This window comes from Excalfactoria chinensis, chromosome 4 (genome assembly GCF_039878825.1).
Source record: "Excalfactoria chinensis isolate bCotChi1 chromosome 4, bCotChi1.hap2, whole genome shotgun sequence".
NCBI lineage: Eukaryota > Metazoa > Chordata > Aves > Galliformes > Phasianidae > Excalfactoria > Excalfactoria chinensis.
This window is the reverse complement of record NC_092828.1, coordinates 54,461,286-54,479,568: the sequence shown is the minus strand read 5'-3', so window position 1 is coordinate 54,479,568 and position 18,283 is coordinate 54,461,286. Positions and strand designations below refer to the sequence as shown.

Below are 18,283 nucleotides of genomic sequence, written 5' to 3'. Positions count from 1 at the left end.
AAATGTTTTTAAGATCTTTCAGCATTCAGTAGTGATTAAAATGGATATTAAACGAACAAATAATATATTTTCTTACAAAATGTACTGCATATAGCTTGTCTTCCATCTGAACAGTAATTTTGGAACTATAATAAGGAATTAAATAATAAAGAATTACAACAGAGAGTGTAAATTACCTGCAATGTTAGTCCCATAAAATTGTGTTCCACATCGTGGTGGACAGGAGGACAAGGTAAAAGTTGTAACTTGGTACGAGACAGAAGAGGTTAAAATGGTAGTGTATCTTACACGATGTCTGTAGTTCCTGGCAGTTTTTCTTCAGGTAGAATATATGAGGTGAAAATACAAATGTTTTACTGTCCAGAGACAAAAAGAAGTTTTTGGTTTTGTCAAACATGCTTCTGTTCACGGCTTAGTGTAAGTGCCTGTAGAACTGCATCTGCACTTGCAATAAGATTGAGTACTACAATGTCAGTTTAGGAAACTTTCCAAGATACTCAACAGTATGAAGCTTGCCTAAGCTACCAGAGTTGTGGTCAGAGATTGGCAGTGCTCCACTGCAGAAAAACCTTGTCTTGCCTGTCTTGGACCAAATAAGGAGTTGATGTAACTATTATTAAATATAGAATGATTAGAAAAGCAGCGATGATATAGTTTGCATAATTGTATCTTTGCTAGATTAGAGTGTACTTAAATACTTGTTGCTTAAATGCAGTGCAACCCTTTGCATAGTAGTGATTTTTAATGCAACCTTTACGTTTAGATTGTCAGTAAATTTGTCCAGTAGACAGTGATTACTTCAACCATACAACTATTTGTCATGTTGGCTTTCCAAAACCTTTTATTAAAGTGCAATTATTTCTTCTTTACTGTGTAATTTTAGTCAAGCCAAAAGAGTGATTGCTGAAATAGACAAGTGGAGAATTTAAATACGTGGTTCTATTTTTTTGCAGTGTAGAACACTGCGTTCATCCTGCTGAAGAAACAGAGGGTTGTTGTTTCTAGGATGTGGTAATAAAGACAGCTGTAACACAAGCAAAACTGTTAATATCTTCTCATTCATCATACATTGCATAAAATGATTTCTCATTCATTGTACATTGCACGCATTTTTAAAAGGTGCATTTTAAAGCAGTCTTAACATCATTATGAGTTAATTAAATAAAAAGCTGAGTCACTGCTCTTCTGGGCAAAATCTTGCAGTAAAACTTAATGCAAGTAATATAAAAAATGACTTACCTAACTTCTCTCAGATGCAGCAGTTGGCTTAACATCTCTCATTATTGTGTTACCTTTCCCAAATTTTGTTTGTATTATCTGAATTTTGTCAAATTCACTTTTGAGCATGTAGGGGCTAGAACTGGGCACTTACAGAGCAAGAGCAAGCTGCAACAGCAGATTGCTATTTCCTTTTTCCATGCTTCTATGTCAGAACTCTTTCTGTTTGGGTGCTTGCATGTCTCTTAAGTAAGATAAAGCCTCACATCCACTTAACTCATTTCAGTGTTCTTCAGCACTCACTGCATGTGACTGCCCAAAGCATACTCCGCAACCAATGAACTTGATATTACTTCTCATTTTTTAAATGTGTTCAGAAAAGAGAATTAGAACCTGTATTGAGGCAGACTCAAATAAGCTTAGTGATTTATTTATTTTAACCTAGCTCAGTTGGTGGTATTTCTGTGCATCCCATGAAATTACTAAATACACGTAGATGACAATTTGCCTGAGTCACTGAGATAACACAACAACAAAACAAAACAACCCTCCCTTCCCTCCCCCCTTGTTTTGTTCTGTGATCTCTTTTAAGCAAGTAAATTGTAAACATCCAAAAGGTAACGTACCTGACATTTTTTGTGAGCTTTATAGACAAAATTCCTACAGAAGTTGGTAAACTTTAGAGAAGCTAAATGTTGCTCACAATAATGTGGTTATTTTTGTGATTTAAAGACCCTAAAAGGCACTTCTTCAACTTTGTTATTATTGCTCTTTAGTATGCAAGAATTAAAATGATATAGTGTGCTGTCTGTGACAGGTAGCAGTGATGTTAGAGCTCTGCAGCCACTTATTCTTTAAGGATATGCTTGGAAGCAGCAGGACCTCTGAGATGTTTAACAGTGCAAGGCGGAAGAGACTGGATAGGAAGGAGATACACATAGAAGAATACACTTTTCTTTAACCAGATACTTAGAAGTTGCAGTACTTTCTAAACTTTCTAAAAATATTCAGCCTGAGGCAGATAGTCAGAATCAGAAATCTCAGCCTAAATTTTTAAATTATGGTTTGGCAAATCGTAAGCACATGGAAAACAGTGTCTTAAACAGGAAATGGCAGGCAATCTTGAAAGGCAGGCAGTGCCACCAGTTCTGCCTGTAATAAAATCCATATTCTTGGTGTGCAGTGTTTTTACAGATAAACACAAAGCATGCCTTTCTGGGTAAGACCATCAGTGTAACAGGAATATTTTTCAATGAATTGACACTGAAAAATGTTTAGGGAAAAAGTGTTAACAAAAAAAGTCAAGTATAGGATTCTTGCATCATATTTTTCTGGGTTCCAGCAGTCCTAATGACAGCTTAGGGACTTACTGGATTACATATTAGTTTGTAGTTTATTTTAATCTAGTTCTTACGATTCCTTTGACTTCCAAAGCATCCTAGAGCAGTGATTTTACATAACTGGCATATATATCCTGTTCCTTTCTGTTGACTTTCAAACTGCTTCCTAGTAAGTACTTTTAATGCCTGCAAGTTCCAGTGTCAGGAGTAACAGCTGTCTGTATCTAATTCTTCTTATCGTTATGTGATTTTGGAGAGCTCTGTCATGTTTTGCTTCTGTCTCTTCTTTCCTAAGCTGAAAAATCCCCATCTGTGTACCTCATTATTATCACCTTCATCAGTACCTTCTTGCAGTTAGACCCTTTTTTTTTCTTTTTTTTTCTTTTTTGAGCACTCTTATAAGTGTTGAGAATGTGATACATGCTGTGCATTTATGGAGTGGAATATTAATATCTTCTGTGCTTTTTCCAGTTCTCCAATTTGAAATAGTTTTTTTTTCCTGTTTTCTGCTGTGTACTGACTTGATTTTATTTAAGAGAACTGGAGTCAAAGCTGTGAAAGACTTCATACGCAGCATTCACAAAAGAGTTCTTCGGTTGTCACGTATTTAATCAGATTTTGTGCACTGTTCAGGATAGAGCTTCCTTGTAGAAACGTAGTCTCTTGGGCACATTCTGTTACTGCATTTTCTAGCCTACACGATCTTTTTCACAGCAATTTTTAACAGGCTAAATGTAGAATAGAACTTGGATGAGAGTTGCTGTATAGAATGAAGTAAACTTGGAAGGGAACAAGAAGCCAAATTATTGTGAGACCTTTCTCAAAATGTAGTGACTCCTCATCTGAGTGGCGTGGCATTGCGTGCAACGATGTGGGAGCCAGCATGGAGGCTGCAGGAGGAAGGAGAGTTATGGTTTTGTTTGGCCCAATTTATTTGAGCTCTTGCTTGGAGAGCCAGATGGTTATGTCTGAAAGACAAGACAGACAGAGATTTTTTTAGTTTGAGGGGCTAAAAGATAGACTGCAGCAAGAGTTACATCTGTGCATCGTTAGTGTAGGAACTGTAGCCCAAGTGTTGTAAGTTTCCACAGACAAGATGTAGTAGAAGTTAAGAGAAAGAACTCTTGAGTCTTGAGGAAATCTGCAAGAAGTTAAGCAGGGTATGAAGAAAATCCTCTGAAATACATGCATATGGATTGACGTAGAAAGAGAACTGAGTCACAGAATGCTGCAGGAGGAAACACTCTACAACTGTGAACGATCGAGTTACTGGGTCATAAAAAGCTGCTGCTGCTTAGCTGGATGCCAGTACTCCTTGAGTCCTTTTAATACATAGTGCATTGAATTGAAACTGAAATGATGAGGAAAGAGTGCGGGAGGAGTTGCCGTCAGGAAAAAAAGAGGTAGCACATGACGGGAGAGCATGATGGAGTGTAGTGCCATTCCAAAGAATGGGAATAGAAATGAGGGAAAAAAACACAAACTGATAGCAGCCAAAATAGGCGAGGAAAAGATTAATGAGTAGTGTTGGGAGGGAATAGAGTGTGATGGGAAGAAGGCGGAATGTGACACAAGCGGTGTAGCTAGAAGAAATGATGATGGCGCATCTCTCGGATCTAGTTGGACAGGCAGTGAGTGTTTTAAAGCATCGCAGTTTCATGCTGGCACTCCTCTCAAGGCTCGTGTATGCACATACAGGCAATTATGAAAATATAAAAATATCTATATTGAAATGTATGAGTTGCCTCCACTTAGGCTTTTTGGATGTACTGCAACTGAAAAAAAAACAAACTTTAATTGCACTAATGATTATGCTGATCACCACTGACAGAAGTGGGATTTGGTGTGCTACACTGTGTTTCAGATCTGCCAAGTCAACAAACATTTTAAGGTTATTTTAATGCAGACAAACAATCTCATATGAAATGGAGAACTGAGAGTTTGCCTACTTAGTTTTGCTGTCCAGCAAAAACTTATTTTCCTGTTCAGTTGTACCTGTCAGCATGCTCAAAACAGCAATGAAATGTCCATGAAGGAGCCTTGAGGATATATACGTACAGAAGTACTAATATTTAGAAAGAGTCAAATGTAGTGTATGCTTAAAAACAGTGGTAATACATTTTGTGTTCAAAGAAACTCAGAACAGTAAGTGTATTTTTCCATTCTCAAAACCATGAAAATTGAGAATGAAAACACAGCAAACCACATGCTTACTGACATGGCTCACAGAGCATGTAATAGCTGGCTTTGTTGTTAATAATAAATGGTTATGTAACACTGAGTATATAATTGTTTTTCCTCAAACAGCAGTTCTTGAATGCTTTCATCTTGTACAGATGCTTACAAAAATTTTGCACAGTGCCACGTAAGTTTGCCTTTTAAAAAGCCCCGGAAACGTCTCTTAAATGTCTCAAACTGCATCCCTCTTATCTGATGTTAGAACGTAATTGTAAATGCATCATCATTTTCACAATAATTGTTTTAATAGGTAAAACTCACATTTGAGACATCAATATTTGAACCTGAAGGAGCCTCTCAGCAAAGGTGTAAACAGGAACAGTCAAGTATGAACAACCTGGTTCGGCTTTTGTGGGGGGAAGACAGCATGGGCCTTCAACAGGCTGTACAGAGCGTTCCTCATATTGTTATGTTCCTCTCATTGAAACTGGACTCTGAAACATCCAAGGATGAGGTATGTTGCTAAGAAAAGTGAAGAGGAAGGGTAAAAATTGACGGCAACAAATGCTACACCTTTTGATATTAAAAGAAATAAAATCTTGCTGATCGATTTGAGTAACAGGTAGTCTGCCAAATGTCTGTTTTGACAGAAGTTTTTGTTGGGGGGGGAAATGCCAGTATTACTGCAGACAAACTAATCGAGCTTAAAATCACTTCCGCACCACTGGATAGAGAGAACAGACCAGGTGTTAACAGAGAAAGCAGAAGCAAATTGAGAATTTCATTATTGTCTCTCAAATGCTCACTGTGACATTTTCAATACACGACTCAAACTGAATGTATGAAATCTGCCTAATCAAAAAAGCCTTTTCCTCAGCAGGAGCTGTTGGCAGTCCTCACACATAATCTTTCTAAACAGTCCCCTCCTGTTTAGAAATGCTAATAAGCCTTTCCTCGAAGAGTCTTGCATGTTGCTGTTTGCAGTGGACTGTTGATTCTTGCTTGGGCAATGTTGTTTCAGCTACCAAAGTACTCTTTCTTTGTCCCATAAAATTTCACATCTCTTTCCTTTTGTGTTCCTCAGAAAAAAAATTTGCCAGTCTTTGTCTAACCTTTTGTAAGTTTGCATAGATGTTCCTGATGTAGCCATAGCTACAAATGTTCTGCTCCACATGCTCGGCAGATACAGAACAGAGTGGAGGGCTGAGCTTGGCCTCTTGCCTGATCGGAATGACTGGTGGCTGAAGTGCGCTCTTCAGGAGCAGGCATTTGGAAAAAGACCCTTGTCCCCTTATGTAATTCTCCTCACATTTAGCACAGGGCCCTGTGACCTTTATTATCTGTGCTGTGGATATACTGAATGAAGCAGTTTTTTCCAGTCTCCAAGGTCTCATATGGTGAGACAGTGACAGAGTGTGGAGCAGAAAATAAGACAGTTTTGTTTCCCTTCTGGAATGAGGGAAGATCCAGGCAGTGCTCCATCCCTTCTCTGGAATGTCTTTATCTTTTTAATATTTTTTCAACTGATCTGAGCCTGCAATGCTCTGATAATCTACAACAGAGAAAAAAAGTATTGCAATTACACCTAATGGAATTTTGTTTTCCAGAGATGTGACTAGGGAGGAGAACCATAGAAAATTGCATATGATGATACCATTAAAAATGTGTGAAAGCTAGAAAATGACAGATTTGTGGAGACTTGTGCAACTTTAATTGAACCATTTTGTACATATGCAGCATGACATTGTCTTCTCTTTCGAAAGATGCTAGGCTGGCATAGAGCCCAAGATGGGTAGATGAGTGTGTATAATTATGACTTACTAGGCAACTGTAAATTCAGTACTTTGTGACACTGCAGAACTTGGCTTTGCAATATATAAATCACTCCTTTTTAACTGTAATACTATAAGGTACCATATGTTTCATTATGTTTTGTGGCTACATACTAGGCTACATACTAACATTGTAAGCATTGGTTTGCAGCTCTTTCCAATCTCGTTTAAGATACTACATGTTTTCAGAGTAGATACCTTCATTAGAAATTAGTTTATATCAATTTCACTAACAAATTTTTAGTAGCCTTCCGTGTTTTCATCCCCACCATGAGACTGCTTCCATTAAAATATACAGTCCCACATATTTATCTTCTTTGTTATTTCCCCATAATAAGAATTTAAAAAGCTCATTTAACAATTAAATAAATTTAAGATGCTTTATAAAAATTGACTTACAAATTACAAATACCTCTTCTACCTTAAGCACTAAGTTTGTCTTGTGTTGCATGTACTGGACATTCACAGGGCAATTGCTGTAGACTTAGACCAGTGTTTTCTTGGTCACTTACACAACCTCTATGAAATAAAACAAGCAAAGAAACAAAGTAATTCAAGGTCTCTAACTCTGGTGGCTAAATAGATATGCAAATGCCTAACGGCAATTCCTGCACTGCAGAGTAAATGAACAGTGTTTCTTGCCCCATTATTTCTCTACTTTCTCCCAGGAAATGGGATTAAGCCTGAATGTTGAGTGGAGGTAAAAGAAGGATTGTAACGCACTTGTCCTTCTTTCACACCATGGAACTATTGTTTCCTGGTAAGTCTTGGCAGTTATGCAGCCATAAATAGCCACAGATGTGGAGATATGCTTTGCTGGTATAACCAAGCCTTTTTTTAAACACATATTAAAAAAAGAATGCTGACTTTTTCAGAGAATTTTCTTCATTTTCATTTGGTAAACAGTAAGTGACACTTGTGATGTAGAGGTACTATTCCAAATTTAGTTTACATTAGTTCAAATTAGCATTGAATTAATCTTGCACAATGGAAAAATACAATGTTCCTTCACTAAGCTTCTCTACCCATATCCTAAATGAGAATGGTATGCGGAGCCTTTGGCACCCAGAAATAGCTTTAATGATCTCTAAGACTCGTAAGCTTTATCTAACAATCCTGCAGAAAAGCAGTGTTAGACAGTATTTGTAAGAGTGTGTGTGTCACGAGTCTCAGATGATGATGGTTTGATCTTTTATGGTTTTAACTCACAGTTTTGGTCATAGTGTACAGTATATATTCCAACATATGTTATTTGCATCACCAAATATTATATCATCATTATGCATTTGAATTATTTTTTTGATGATACCGTATTTTAAAATGAAGTTCTTATTCCTTCCACACGATAGTTTTACTGTTATAAACTGCTATGTAAGCAGGAAAAGTAGGAATTAAGGTAAGGTATTAAGATATCTTGATTCATACAGACACTTGTGTTTCCTGGGGCATTTCACTCAAGTTTTTATAATTTCTAAATGAATCTTTAGGAGTGCACAATGTTCTTTCCATCTACTGTTTCTCCTTCTTTTTAATATAAGAAGTAACGTAAAGCATCTACTGTCAGTGCACTGTAAAGACTGTAGATTTTTTGCTAGTCAGCATTATTTTGACACAATTCCTGTATCCATTTCATTTGTTGTCGAGGCTGCACTGAATGGAGGGAAAAAAAAGTCTATTAAGATTCACCTTGTGACATAAAATAGTAATTTAAGAGGAGAAAATGATAAGTTAAAGGCTAAGCCTTTAGTCTAGATGCTCTATCTGGGTTTAAGGTGTTTAGTTTGGTGTAGAGTTTACAGTTTTCTTCTAAATGAGCTGCTTCTCATTTAGTAATTCCGTTATCTTTGCCCTATGAATTTTGGGATAAAGTGGTACTTTTCATTTTGCTCTGAGGGCAGCTGATCCTGCGTGGTGATAAGCACTGAACCTTGCTAGTTCATTAATATATATATATGACTCAGCTAAGACCTTTTGTTACAGTTGTCTTTTATATCCCTGGGAAAATGTTCAGATAATTCTCAAATGACTTTTGTGTAAAGGACCCCATTCATACTGAGGAGAGAAAAAGGGAGAATGTTTTCTTTTTAGTCCTTTGTAGTGCTGTAATTAGAAAGTGGTGGTTTTTTTTTTTCCTGCTGAGGGATTGATTTAAGAAAAAAATCCATGTTACTAATGAGTATTTGAAAGTAAAGCTAATTAAATTGGATAAGAATGAGCAGTTTGCCAGGTCTGTCTACAATGAAACATTAATTTAATCGTGATGAAGGAAAATTTTCTAACGGGTATTGGCACCGAGCAATAAAATAGCAAAGTTAATCACATCAGGGTTTCTTTTGTTTGTGTAGAAAAATAATTTAGTGTTCTCATTGAGTTGGATGGGCTGAGGATTACACATCATGATTTGGCAGAAAGCAAAACTGTGGAGAATCACACGTCTGCTTATTAATGTTCTATTGTTATGGTTCCTGAAGTAATTAATATACAATTTTGGAACATCCTTACGTCATTTTTTTGTTTTTAAAGAACCAGTAAGAAAAATACCAATAACTGACACAGACATTCATCCTCACTGATCTTTGGTTTTGACCCGATCTTTCTAAGAGTGTGCCAATAAATACAGTCAGAGCTCTGATAGTTAAATCGTTAATGGTGTGCACGTGATTTGAACATATACCTCAGTTTTATGTTTTGCCCATGTAGAGTGAATAGGTGGGGATACAGGGAGAGATTTGAGTCGTCATGCTCTTCCTTGTTGGTTTTAAAGAGCTGTCTGCTTGATGGGCAGTTTGGCTCTTAAATCGCAGCTTAAATATTGAAACAAACAAATGTTAGCTATCTTTTGGAATTAGGTTTGTTAACAGTGTACATAGAGTTGTAAAATTCAGTGGACAAATTGTTTGTCATTTCTTGTTTCTCCATATGATACTGATTTACTTTTCCATAAAACAGAAGTTAAATTGTCAGAAACATTCAGTCGTGTTTTAGAACTTTCCATCGTGCCTGTGCAGATCACTGCTTCTTCTGATACTATGCAAAAGTATATGATAAAAGCTTCCATGTTTTAAAATAGAAATTGATGCCGTTAAAAATATGTCAGATTGTTTTCTGGTTTTGTTTTTGTTTCTTTGTTTTTTAATTCCCTTATCTAACAGTTAACTTTGTTCACAGCAAGAAATTCTTTATCAGTACCCCATATCAGAAGCATCCCAAAAACTCAAAAATGTGAGGGGAATATTTCTCACCCTGTCTGACATAATGGAAAGTGTTACTGGTGCCCAGATTCTCAGGTAAAAATAGTTGAGATCTTATGTGTTACCTTTTTTATTATTCTATATGCCTATGTACAGAAAAATGCACATGGGTCGTGCATCCAGATCTAGACAGAACAAGAACATGCCTCAAGTTGGACTGCTTGGTTTCACTGTACACTGATTTGGGGTGATGTTTTTGTCATAGCTCTCGGTGATTAGGACTTATAGTTCAGCATAACTGATTTTATTTAATTTTATCAGATCCCTTCTTAGATCTCTTAAAACATCCTTAAATAAACTTTAAACTTCAACTGGTTGGCACGTTGACATACTGGAAATTCATCAATAGCTTCAATCAAATTAATAAACCAGCACGTAAATGTGTAATTCAATTCATGAGCATCTGCACTTTAAAATTCATTTATTTCACGTTTAATTTGCAACACAGGAAATATTTTTGTATCCACAGTCAGGAACTCTAGTTCAAAGACTGATATAAATGGCTTTGAAGTTTTTGGAAGTGGGTGGTGGAGATATGTCAAGAGATGATTATATATTTGAAGACAGACAATTTTATGGTGGAATAATAGGAGTGAGGTGGCAGTTATCTTTTGGATTCACACTTCATTCACTGATAGTTTGTATGTCAGCTCACATTTCCTGGGTGCCTGGATCATGATTCTCTTCTGCACATCTTGCACGTCTTGCACATCACACACACAGCGTGAACAGTTTTGATGGTTTCTTGTTTTGTTCTGTTTTTTTAAAGAGCCAACTGTTAGTGGGTTTTCAAGCCCAAGGATTTTGGTTCAAGAAAGCAGAGGTGCTGTGCAAATAGTGAAAAATATTGCCAAGAATACAGAATTTCTTGAAAGGCAGAAAGCCTCTTTCGTGTGTTGAGGTTGAGTTTTCCACTTGAGATTTTTCTCTTGAAAAGGAGTTCTTAAATGCTTTTGTTTACCAGAAAATGAATACTCACTAATTTGCTATTGTTTACATTTGGTTGTTTGCATTTATTCTTTGTTAGACTTGCTAGTGTCTTGTTATTTTGACTGAGAAGTTTTAGCAACGTGTTCCAGCCATGCTTACAAACTTGTAGTTAGGAAAAGATCATAAAAGTGTGTTACCGATTTAGTGAGCACTACAAATAGAGAATGACTCTTTTAGCATCAGCTACCAAACACAGGCTTTAGACCTGCATGCTAATATTCCAAAGTAATGCTGCGTTAATTAACACAGGGCTGCATTTACCACTTTTCAATACTTGTGTGTTATGATGGAAATTCTCTCCAATAGAAGCATTTTTGACATGCCCATATTTTGTTTTTCACATGTGCTTGAAATCAATCTATTTGTTGATGGTCTATACACATTATCATTAGAAAGACAATACAGAAATACATGTTAGAATCATCTTTCCTGTTAAGATTTTCCATTTCCCACTTTTAGATGAGTTCTAAAATTATAAAAGGACCTCTGCTAGTCTCTTAAGGCTGTCTCTGATTTTCAACAAATATAACAGAAAGTCCACAGCCCTCCCTTGAAGCTCTGTCAGAAGAGAAGGTTATGATAACTGCTCAAGTCTTATGTATCATTTGAGATGCGTGTGTTTGTTGTTAATTGCATTATCAATTATTTGTTTTGCTTGGAAAAGTTACTTGAAAGATAAAAAAAATTTCTGGAGTCCTATAGAAATAGTTAGGATTTTCATAACTAATGAAATGACAGTGCTATGGTTTATATTCAGTTCCATCGACTTCTGCAGTGTGACTGAATCAGTGGAAAAACTTAATCATGGAGTCATTTCTTTAAGCTTAAATTAAAGTTACGTATCTTCTGCTTTACATCAGTGTTACGTTAGTTATTTAAAATTTCTTAGATCATACTAAGAAAAGTCAGGAGAAGAAGTCAGTGCTTTTTAATAACTTTTATGGATGGTCTGTAAAACAGTTAGCTCTAAGATGTAGCACTAAGATGTAAGCTCTAACAGTAAGTCTGTTATTTCAAACTCCCAACATAATAGCTACTAACTAGTACCAGTGCATTTCCTGTTCACTCACGGGAATCCTAGGTGTCAGAGAGAGTATTATAACTTAATTTATAAATGAAGAACTGAGCCACAGAATCTCTGTTCATAGTCAAACAACCCATCTGTAGCAGGGCTAAAAAATGAATTCTAGCTGTAGTCCCAGCTGAGTACATCAACAACTTTTTTTCCTCAGCTTTAGGGCTGCTATAAATTTAGCGTTGGAGATGTTTACAGACCCTGCTTTTAGCAGCAACCAATAAATTAAATTTTATAATCGAATGCATAATGTTTTATTTATTGCTGACTAGAACACCAGGTGTAATTCTGTTTGTGCTCCAATCCAATCCCCTCAGTAGCTCAAATGAGTTTGCTCTAACCTTCTGGGGTTGGTGAGCTTTGTAGGGCAATTTCCTTTATAGGGAGATAGAATGAGAGTTCAAACTTGTCACTCAGTTAATAGGTCCAAATAGCTCTTGGTCTTGCTTTCAAAACCGATGTGAGGGGTCTCTTAAAATGCTTTTGTGAGTAAGCATTAGGATCTCAGTGTGACCTGAAATGGCACTCACTTTCTAAATTAACTGTACTAAAAGCTGGGCAAGGGTATCATAGGATGACCTTAAGAAAGTATCTGAATCAATTCTCTGAGTGTGCTGCTTTGGTAATGGTTATTCCTCCATGCTTGTACTTGAAAATGTTGCTACTACTGGTGTGAACTCTTACTTGGAGTAGAAGTCAAACAGTCTTTTGAGTTTTCTAATAATTAATGCAATTATCTATTTCAGTTGCATTCGTGTCATTTTGCATGAGCATAAGACTTTGTATATACAGTACATATGTTCCAACTTGGAAGATGATTTTTGTTGATTTTATTTTTACAACTTCATAGTGCTAACAGAACTACTTCTGGCTTAATTTTTCTAGCTCCTCCCTTTTCTTATGTGAAAAACTAGTTCAAGTTGTTTACTGGAAAGAATGTGACAAGTTGCTCGTGATTGGCCTTCCTGAAGAAAAGTGAGTTTCAAATGCAATACTTCATTTTCTTTCTAACTTTGTTTTATATTTTTCTCAAATACCATCCTCGAATTGTACTGTTCTGCTATCAAAGAACAAGAAAGGGAGGGCTTGCAATGTACTCTTCTTACTTTAGTTAGATTTTATAGCTGGGTTCCCACTGTTTGGATTGACTTTGCACACATCTTTTAAATACCCCTCGTCACAATTTCTGCTTCAGTCCCTATGAAGGGCATGCAGTCTTAATGGACCTCCAGAAATACATATAAGCTGTCACAGTCACTTTCAGTGTTTTCTGAAGTTGTGTCTTGATTAGGGACTACAGAGTTAACATTAGTAATATTACAATTTTAGATGTTCTAGAAGTCAAGAACTTCTGAATATTTTCTTCCAGCTTTACTACTGTGTCTGTGTGATCATGGGCAAGTTACTGAAAGGAAACTTCTCATTCAGTCCTATGAAGTAATTTTTGTTTGCAAATATATCACTGGTTATGGAGACTCCTGAGAAGATGCCTATGAACATTCACAGGAGTTAAAGACATTATAAACATAAGCAAACATTTTATTTTTATTTGCAGTGTGTCACTTACTCAGCTGAGGAACATGATTGAAGATGTTGTCAAGACCTTAAAATTTATGTACGGCTCTTTGGACAGGTGAGTTATTTCAAAACAACTTTCAGTCACTGGTTTTTAGTTGATGCTTATGGAAAAAGAGCATTAATTGCTAAAATTTACATGGATGTTTTTGCCTGCTCTTTTACCTTTGCGCAAAATCAGGCTTCTGTACTTCTTACTTTTTGTTTTGTCCTTAACACCAGTAAGACTCTTCTGAAATAGTCTTTGTTATTTCAGAAAATGTCCTTGATTAGGTTAAATCATTCACATAACCAAAGTCACTCTGGATGTCAGCAGCACTCTGCAAATGTGTTAAACCACTCTCTGCAAAATGTATATATGAATCACAGTGTTACATTTGTAATAAAATAAACACTCTAGACTTCTCAACTTTATTTGGCAGAGTGAGTGTCTTTCTCTACATTTGGAAATTACCCAGAAAAATTTCAGTCTGACTGTAACCTAAATAAAGTTGCCAAGGTGGGATATTCATATGCTTGCATTCACTTCAGGATTGAAGTGTGTATGGCGTGGAGAAAATCCTAGCGTTTCTATTACTTCTGTGCTGTTCAGCACAGAAAAATGTGTATAGGAGAGCATTTGGAATAACAGGTTTTTTTGTGTCTTCTGAAGAAAATAGTTGTACAGCACAAAGATCTGTAACACATAAAAATAGTTAAATTATTAAAGAAAAAGAACAATCTGATCTTTTTAAAATATGAAGCTGATCATTGTCTCATCTTATGTTGCTCTAATAATACAACACTGCTTTCAGCAAGGCTGCTTCTTCTTTGTATGTATGGACTGTCTGAGTATTAGCATAGCGTTTGCTTAAAATGAATGTTAAAAAATCCAAATGTAGATATCATACTGCAAAGAGGCTTCGACAGCACAGAGGGTTATATAAACAAGCTACAAGTTTCTTGATGATATTTTAACTTGAAGTTCATGTTTGTTCAGTGCTTTTTGCCAGGTGGAACATGTTTCTCGTCTGGATCATTTTTTCAACCTGTTCTTCCAGCGAGCACTTCAGCCTGCAAGACTCAACTCAAATGTCAGCCCCAGCACTCAACACTACACTACCTGCAGTGCATTATTCTTAGACAGCCTCCCAGGCTTGCGCTGGCTAACTTTGCCTCAGGAAATCAAGGTGATTCTGTTTTCAGATCTCTTTAGGACTTGTGTAAGACAAGCCAGGAAACTGACACAGGTCTTGCATTTATCTTTTGCTGACATTATGTAATACAAATGTGGGCTGCCTATTTTCCTACAGGACCCTTCTCTTAAGTTTAGAGCTATGCAGTTGTTTACATTGGAAACAGAATGCTATTACATATGTAGTTCAGTGACTTCAGAGCTGCCTACGAAGAGAACACGATGATAAAGAAATTAAGATTACTTTAAAAACATACGTATCTAACCGTGTATGTCATAGGAAAAGCAGGTCATGGTAAGGAGCTTTATGTTTGATTCTCATCATTTATGTACTTTCAGAAATACATTTAAAAAATACTAGCAGTTAAAATTCTACTTCTAAAGATAAAATAATACTTCAGAAGCTCATGTGTAACTTGTGATTTAGGAGACAATCTTATCTTTTATCAACTTACTGAATTACGCAAAGGGAACTGTATGCAATCATCAAAGAATGTAAGGGAAAACTTGTGAGAAATGACATCTAGGACAAATGCTGATAATTGTGGCTTACGTGCAGAAAGTTCCTCTGAAATGTTCTTTTGCTTTTATGTTTGTTTTTTTTTCTTTTTTCTGTTATCTATCCAGATCATCTCTAACTCAGTCTTTTGTTCTCTATATTTTCTGTTAATTCTGACCTCAAATGCTTCAATAACGTAACTGTGCTTGTATTTGTTTGGAAATGAACCAGAAGACTTCTGGTATCTCCTTCAAAGGGCTTACAGTTTGCAATTTTTTTTTCCCTATTTCTTTGCTACGGTTTGCTATAATGTGATTTAGTATCACTACCTAAGGGTTATGCATTCTGTGAAGAGCATTGTTAGAACATGTTTTGATCTCACTGTAGATTCAGATGCAGATAACAAGGTCTTGTTGGGTGCAGTTGGCTGCCATATTGTCAGATATGCTGCAAGCCCAGAAGTTAATCTGTACTTTGAAAATGTGGAAATCAAGAAATGAGTGCTGCTGTGCTGTCATTTTCTGTTTAAGCAGTGTCTTGTTTTATGCTTCCCCAGACAAAAGCAGAGCCATAAATTACTTTCAGAATAGAGAACCGATAATGAAATCTAAAAGCAATTTTCTTTCTGAACCATGTAGTCAGTATATGAATGCATCTCAGTTTTACCTTTTCCAAGGCACATACAGCAAACCACTGATTAAAGGGGAAGAGACTTACATATTTTGACTGTAGATTAAAAAGCAAACCTATAGATGGTTTTTGGTGTATGCTACTTTTAAAGTGCAGCATATGACTTTCTCATTGTGATTTTATTAACTTTACAAGTGACTTTTGTTATTCTTTCTGTTATTTCAGTCTGTTTTATGCCTACTAGCTGTAAGCACAAAATCTAATGTGAAGAAGAAAAAACAGTTTCTACTTCAGGATATTCATTTCCCAAGACGGTGGTTAAAAGTAGTTTTGGAGATGTTTTATATGTAATCATGTAGAATAATACTAGCTCTGGATTGCTAAGACCTCTGGATTTCTGAATGTCCTACAAGTTGCATTTGTATTATGAAAATTAGGCCTATTAATACTTTGAGAGAGTATTTCAAGAAGTTGAGGATTTTATCTACATCATGTAGTAGCTTCAGTATAACCCCCCTTCTGCTGTTCCTCATGTGCTGTATTTCTTAACTGCTTCCAGAGTTTCTCAGAGTCAGGTTAAATGTTCATATGTCCCATGCAGCTGCTATTTGTTCCATTAGTGTGAAGGCCTGGGGTAACGCCCATCTCACCCTCTGTGAGACCTGTGATATCAGCTACTACAGTTGAAGTGCTAATCTTCAACTCTTCCTGTTATTAGCAGGGAAGAATCTGTCAGTTCAGCTGATCTACTCCAGCTTTTTGCTTTAGTATTAGATGAATAATGTCTTAGGACTCCAGTGTGATGCAGGACTCAGCTGCATCAATTATGAAGCTTGAATTGAAAAAATCTAGCTTAAAAAGGTACTTCTATACTGTAGGTATCATTCAAGGACCTAAACATACGAGTAGACAGCTAGTTACCGTGTAAATCTGTTGATCTTTAACAAGACAGATGCATTTTTTCCACTTTTTCTATTTAGAACAATCATGTTGTCATGTAAACACTCTAAAACCTAGTCAGGTTCCAGCTGAGAAAGTAACTTTCCATACAGTGCACATACTTTAATGGCCTGAAGTGAGTGAAAGAAAGATTCACTGTGTTTTCATTTTCTGTCCTTTAATGGACTGTAGTGAATCTAGGAATCATTTTTGCCTTCATGATTTTTATGTATTTTCAACTCTATAATTAGGAAACTACTTTCTATTTCATGTGAAGAGCAGTTTGCGTATCATATTTATGTGTGAGGGAGAATTTTAGTCTCTGCTTTTGTAGTATATGTTTTACCAACAGAAGTACATGCTTCTTGAGTGCCACAAAACAATTGCTTTCATCTCATTATCCCAGTTATCCCTGCTATCCAAGTCAAAAATCATGAGGTGAGCACATAGCCCTTGTAACACACACCCATCCACTCTTGCAAAATCCATGCTCATATCAAGAAAACAATACTTTTATTTTCTTGTACTTTCTTGTTGGTGGGGAATCTTTTTTTTCCTCTGTGCTTTTTTTCTTCTTTCTCACACTTCCGCTGAGAGAGACTGTAATGCTTCAGTCTCTGTTTTAGCTTGCAGGTTGTTTACCTTCTTATAGGGGATATACAAAGCAACTTATTTTAGTATGTATGATATGAACACAGATTTCCAAAATTCTCAGATCATCCACATCTGCAAGATCCTTCTTTCTAGACAAAGAGGAAATTTCTGGTAGATAAATTTAGTGAAGATGTTTTTTATTTGTGTATTCTTTGGAGAATACAAATGCCAGTTCTTTTGTTGGGCAGAAAGCCATTTACATCTTAAGTGAGGAAAAAGCTGAGATGTTGGTTACTTGTTGACTGCCAACAGCGTAGCTGACGTTTCTGTTTGTGAAACCGGCTGTATTTCAGTTAGAGTCATCTTGTTTAAACAGCCCAGGGAGCTTGTCATGGTGGGTTGTAGCTTCTTTTTATTACTAGCACATTTATGTCACGAACTTCACTGGCTACTAACGTTCTTTAAAGCAATGTAAAACTTGCATTAACCAACAGCTCCTACATTAAGAGAAATGCACCCACAGGAAGCGGTTTCAGTAGAACAAAGATCATGTGTTAGAAAGTTTGGGAAATTTCCTTAGAGGTAAAAACAAATCAATTGTGGAAAAAGATTTTTCTAAAGACTCATTTGGATATAGCAGCTTGGCAGATCTCAGTGTTGTCTCTTGCCTTCAAGGAGTAGTCCCTAGAGCTCATGTTTTAAAACACACTGAAACAAAGTGTGACATCTTTGTATACAGCAGGGTGGGTTCAGGAGGCAGATGAGAAGAGACAGTTTTGAAGAAGAGAGAAACACATAGCAATTGAATATTTTTCTTTGATCTGATGAATGGAGGTGTTCTTGATATTTGATATTGCTGTTAGAAAGTATGTGCATTTTTGTCCATTCAACTTTGTGCTTGTGAATTCTAATCCTCTAAGATTAGTAAGATAAAGTGAATTTTGCTTTTACTGTAAATCAGTGTGTTGAAAGCCTCTATTAAAATGTG

The 18,283-nt window shown here is 36.2% G+C and overlaps 1 protein-coding gene across 3 annotated transcripts in view; it reads left to right on the top strand.

Moving 5' to 3' along the window:
- INTU (inturned planar cell polarity protein) overlaps positions 1-18,283 on the top strand; it is a 42,723-nt gene that overhangs the window by 16,930 nt on the left and 7,510 nt on the right. For 2 of the 3 annotated variants that reach the window (XM_072335307.1, XM_072335305.1), the window contains exons 4-8: positions 5,047-5,250; positions 9,737-9,855; positions 12,770-12,859; positions 13,440-13,517; positions 14,439-14,628. In XM_072335307.1, the coding sequence (XP_072191408.1) occupies positions 5,047-5,250; positions 9,737-9,855; positions 12,770-12,859; positions 13,440-13,517; positions 14,439-14,628 (681 nt within the window). The remainder of the gene's footprint in view (positions 1-5,046; positions 5,251-9,736; positions 9,856-12,769; positions 12,860-13,439; positions 13,518-14,438; positions 14,629-18,283) is intronic. The other variant, XM_072335308.1, reaches the window with a different exon arrangement.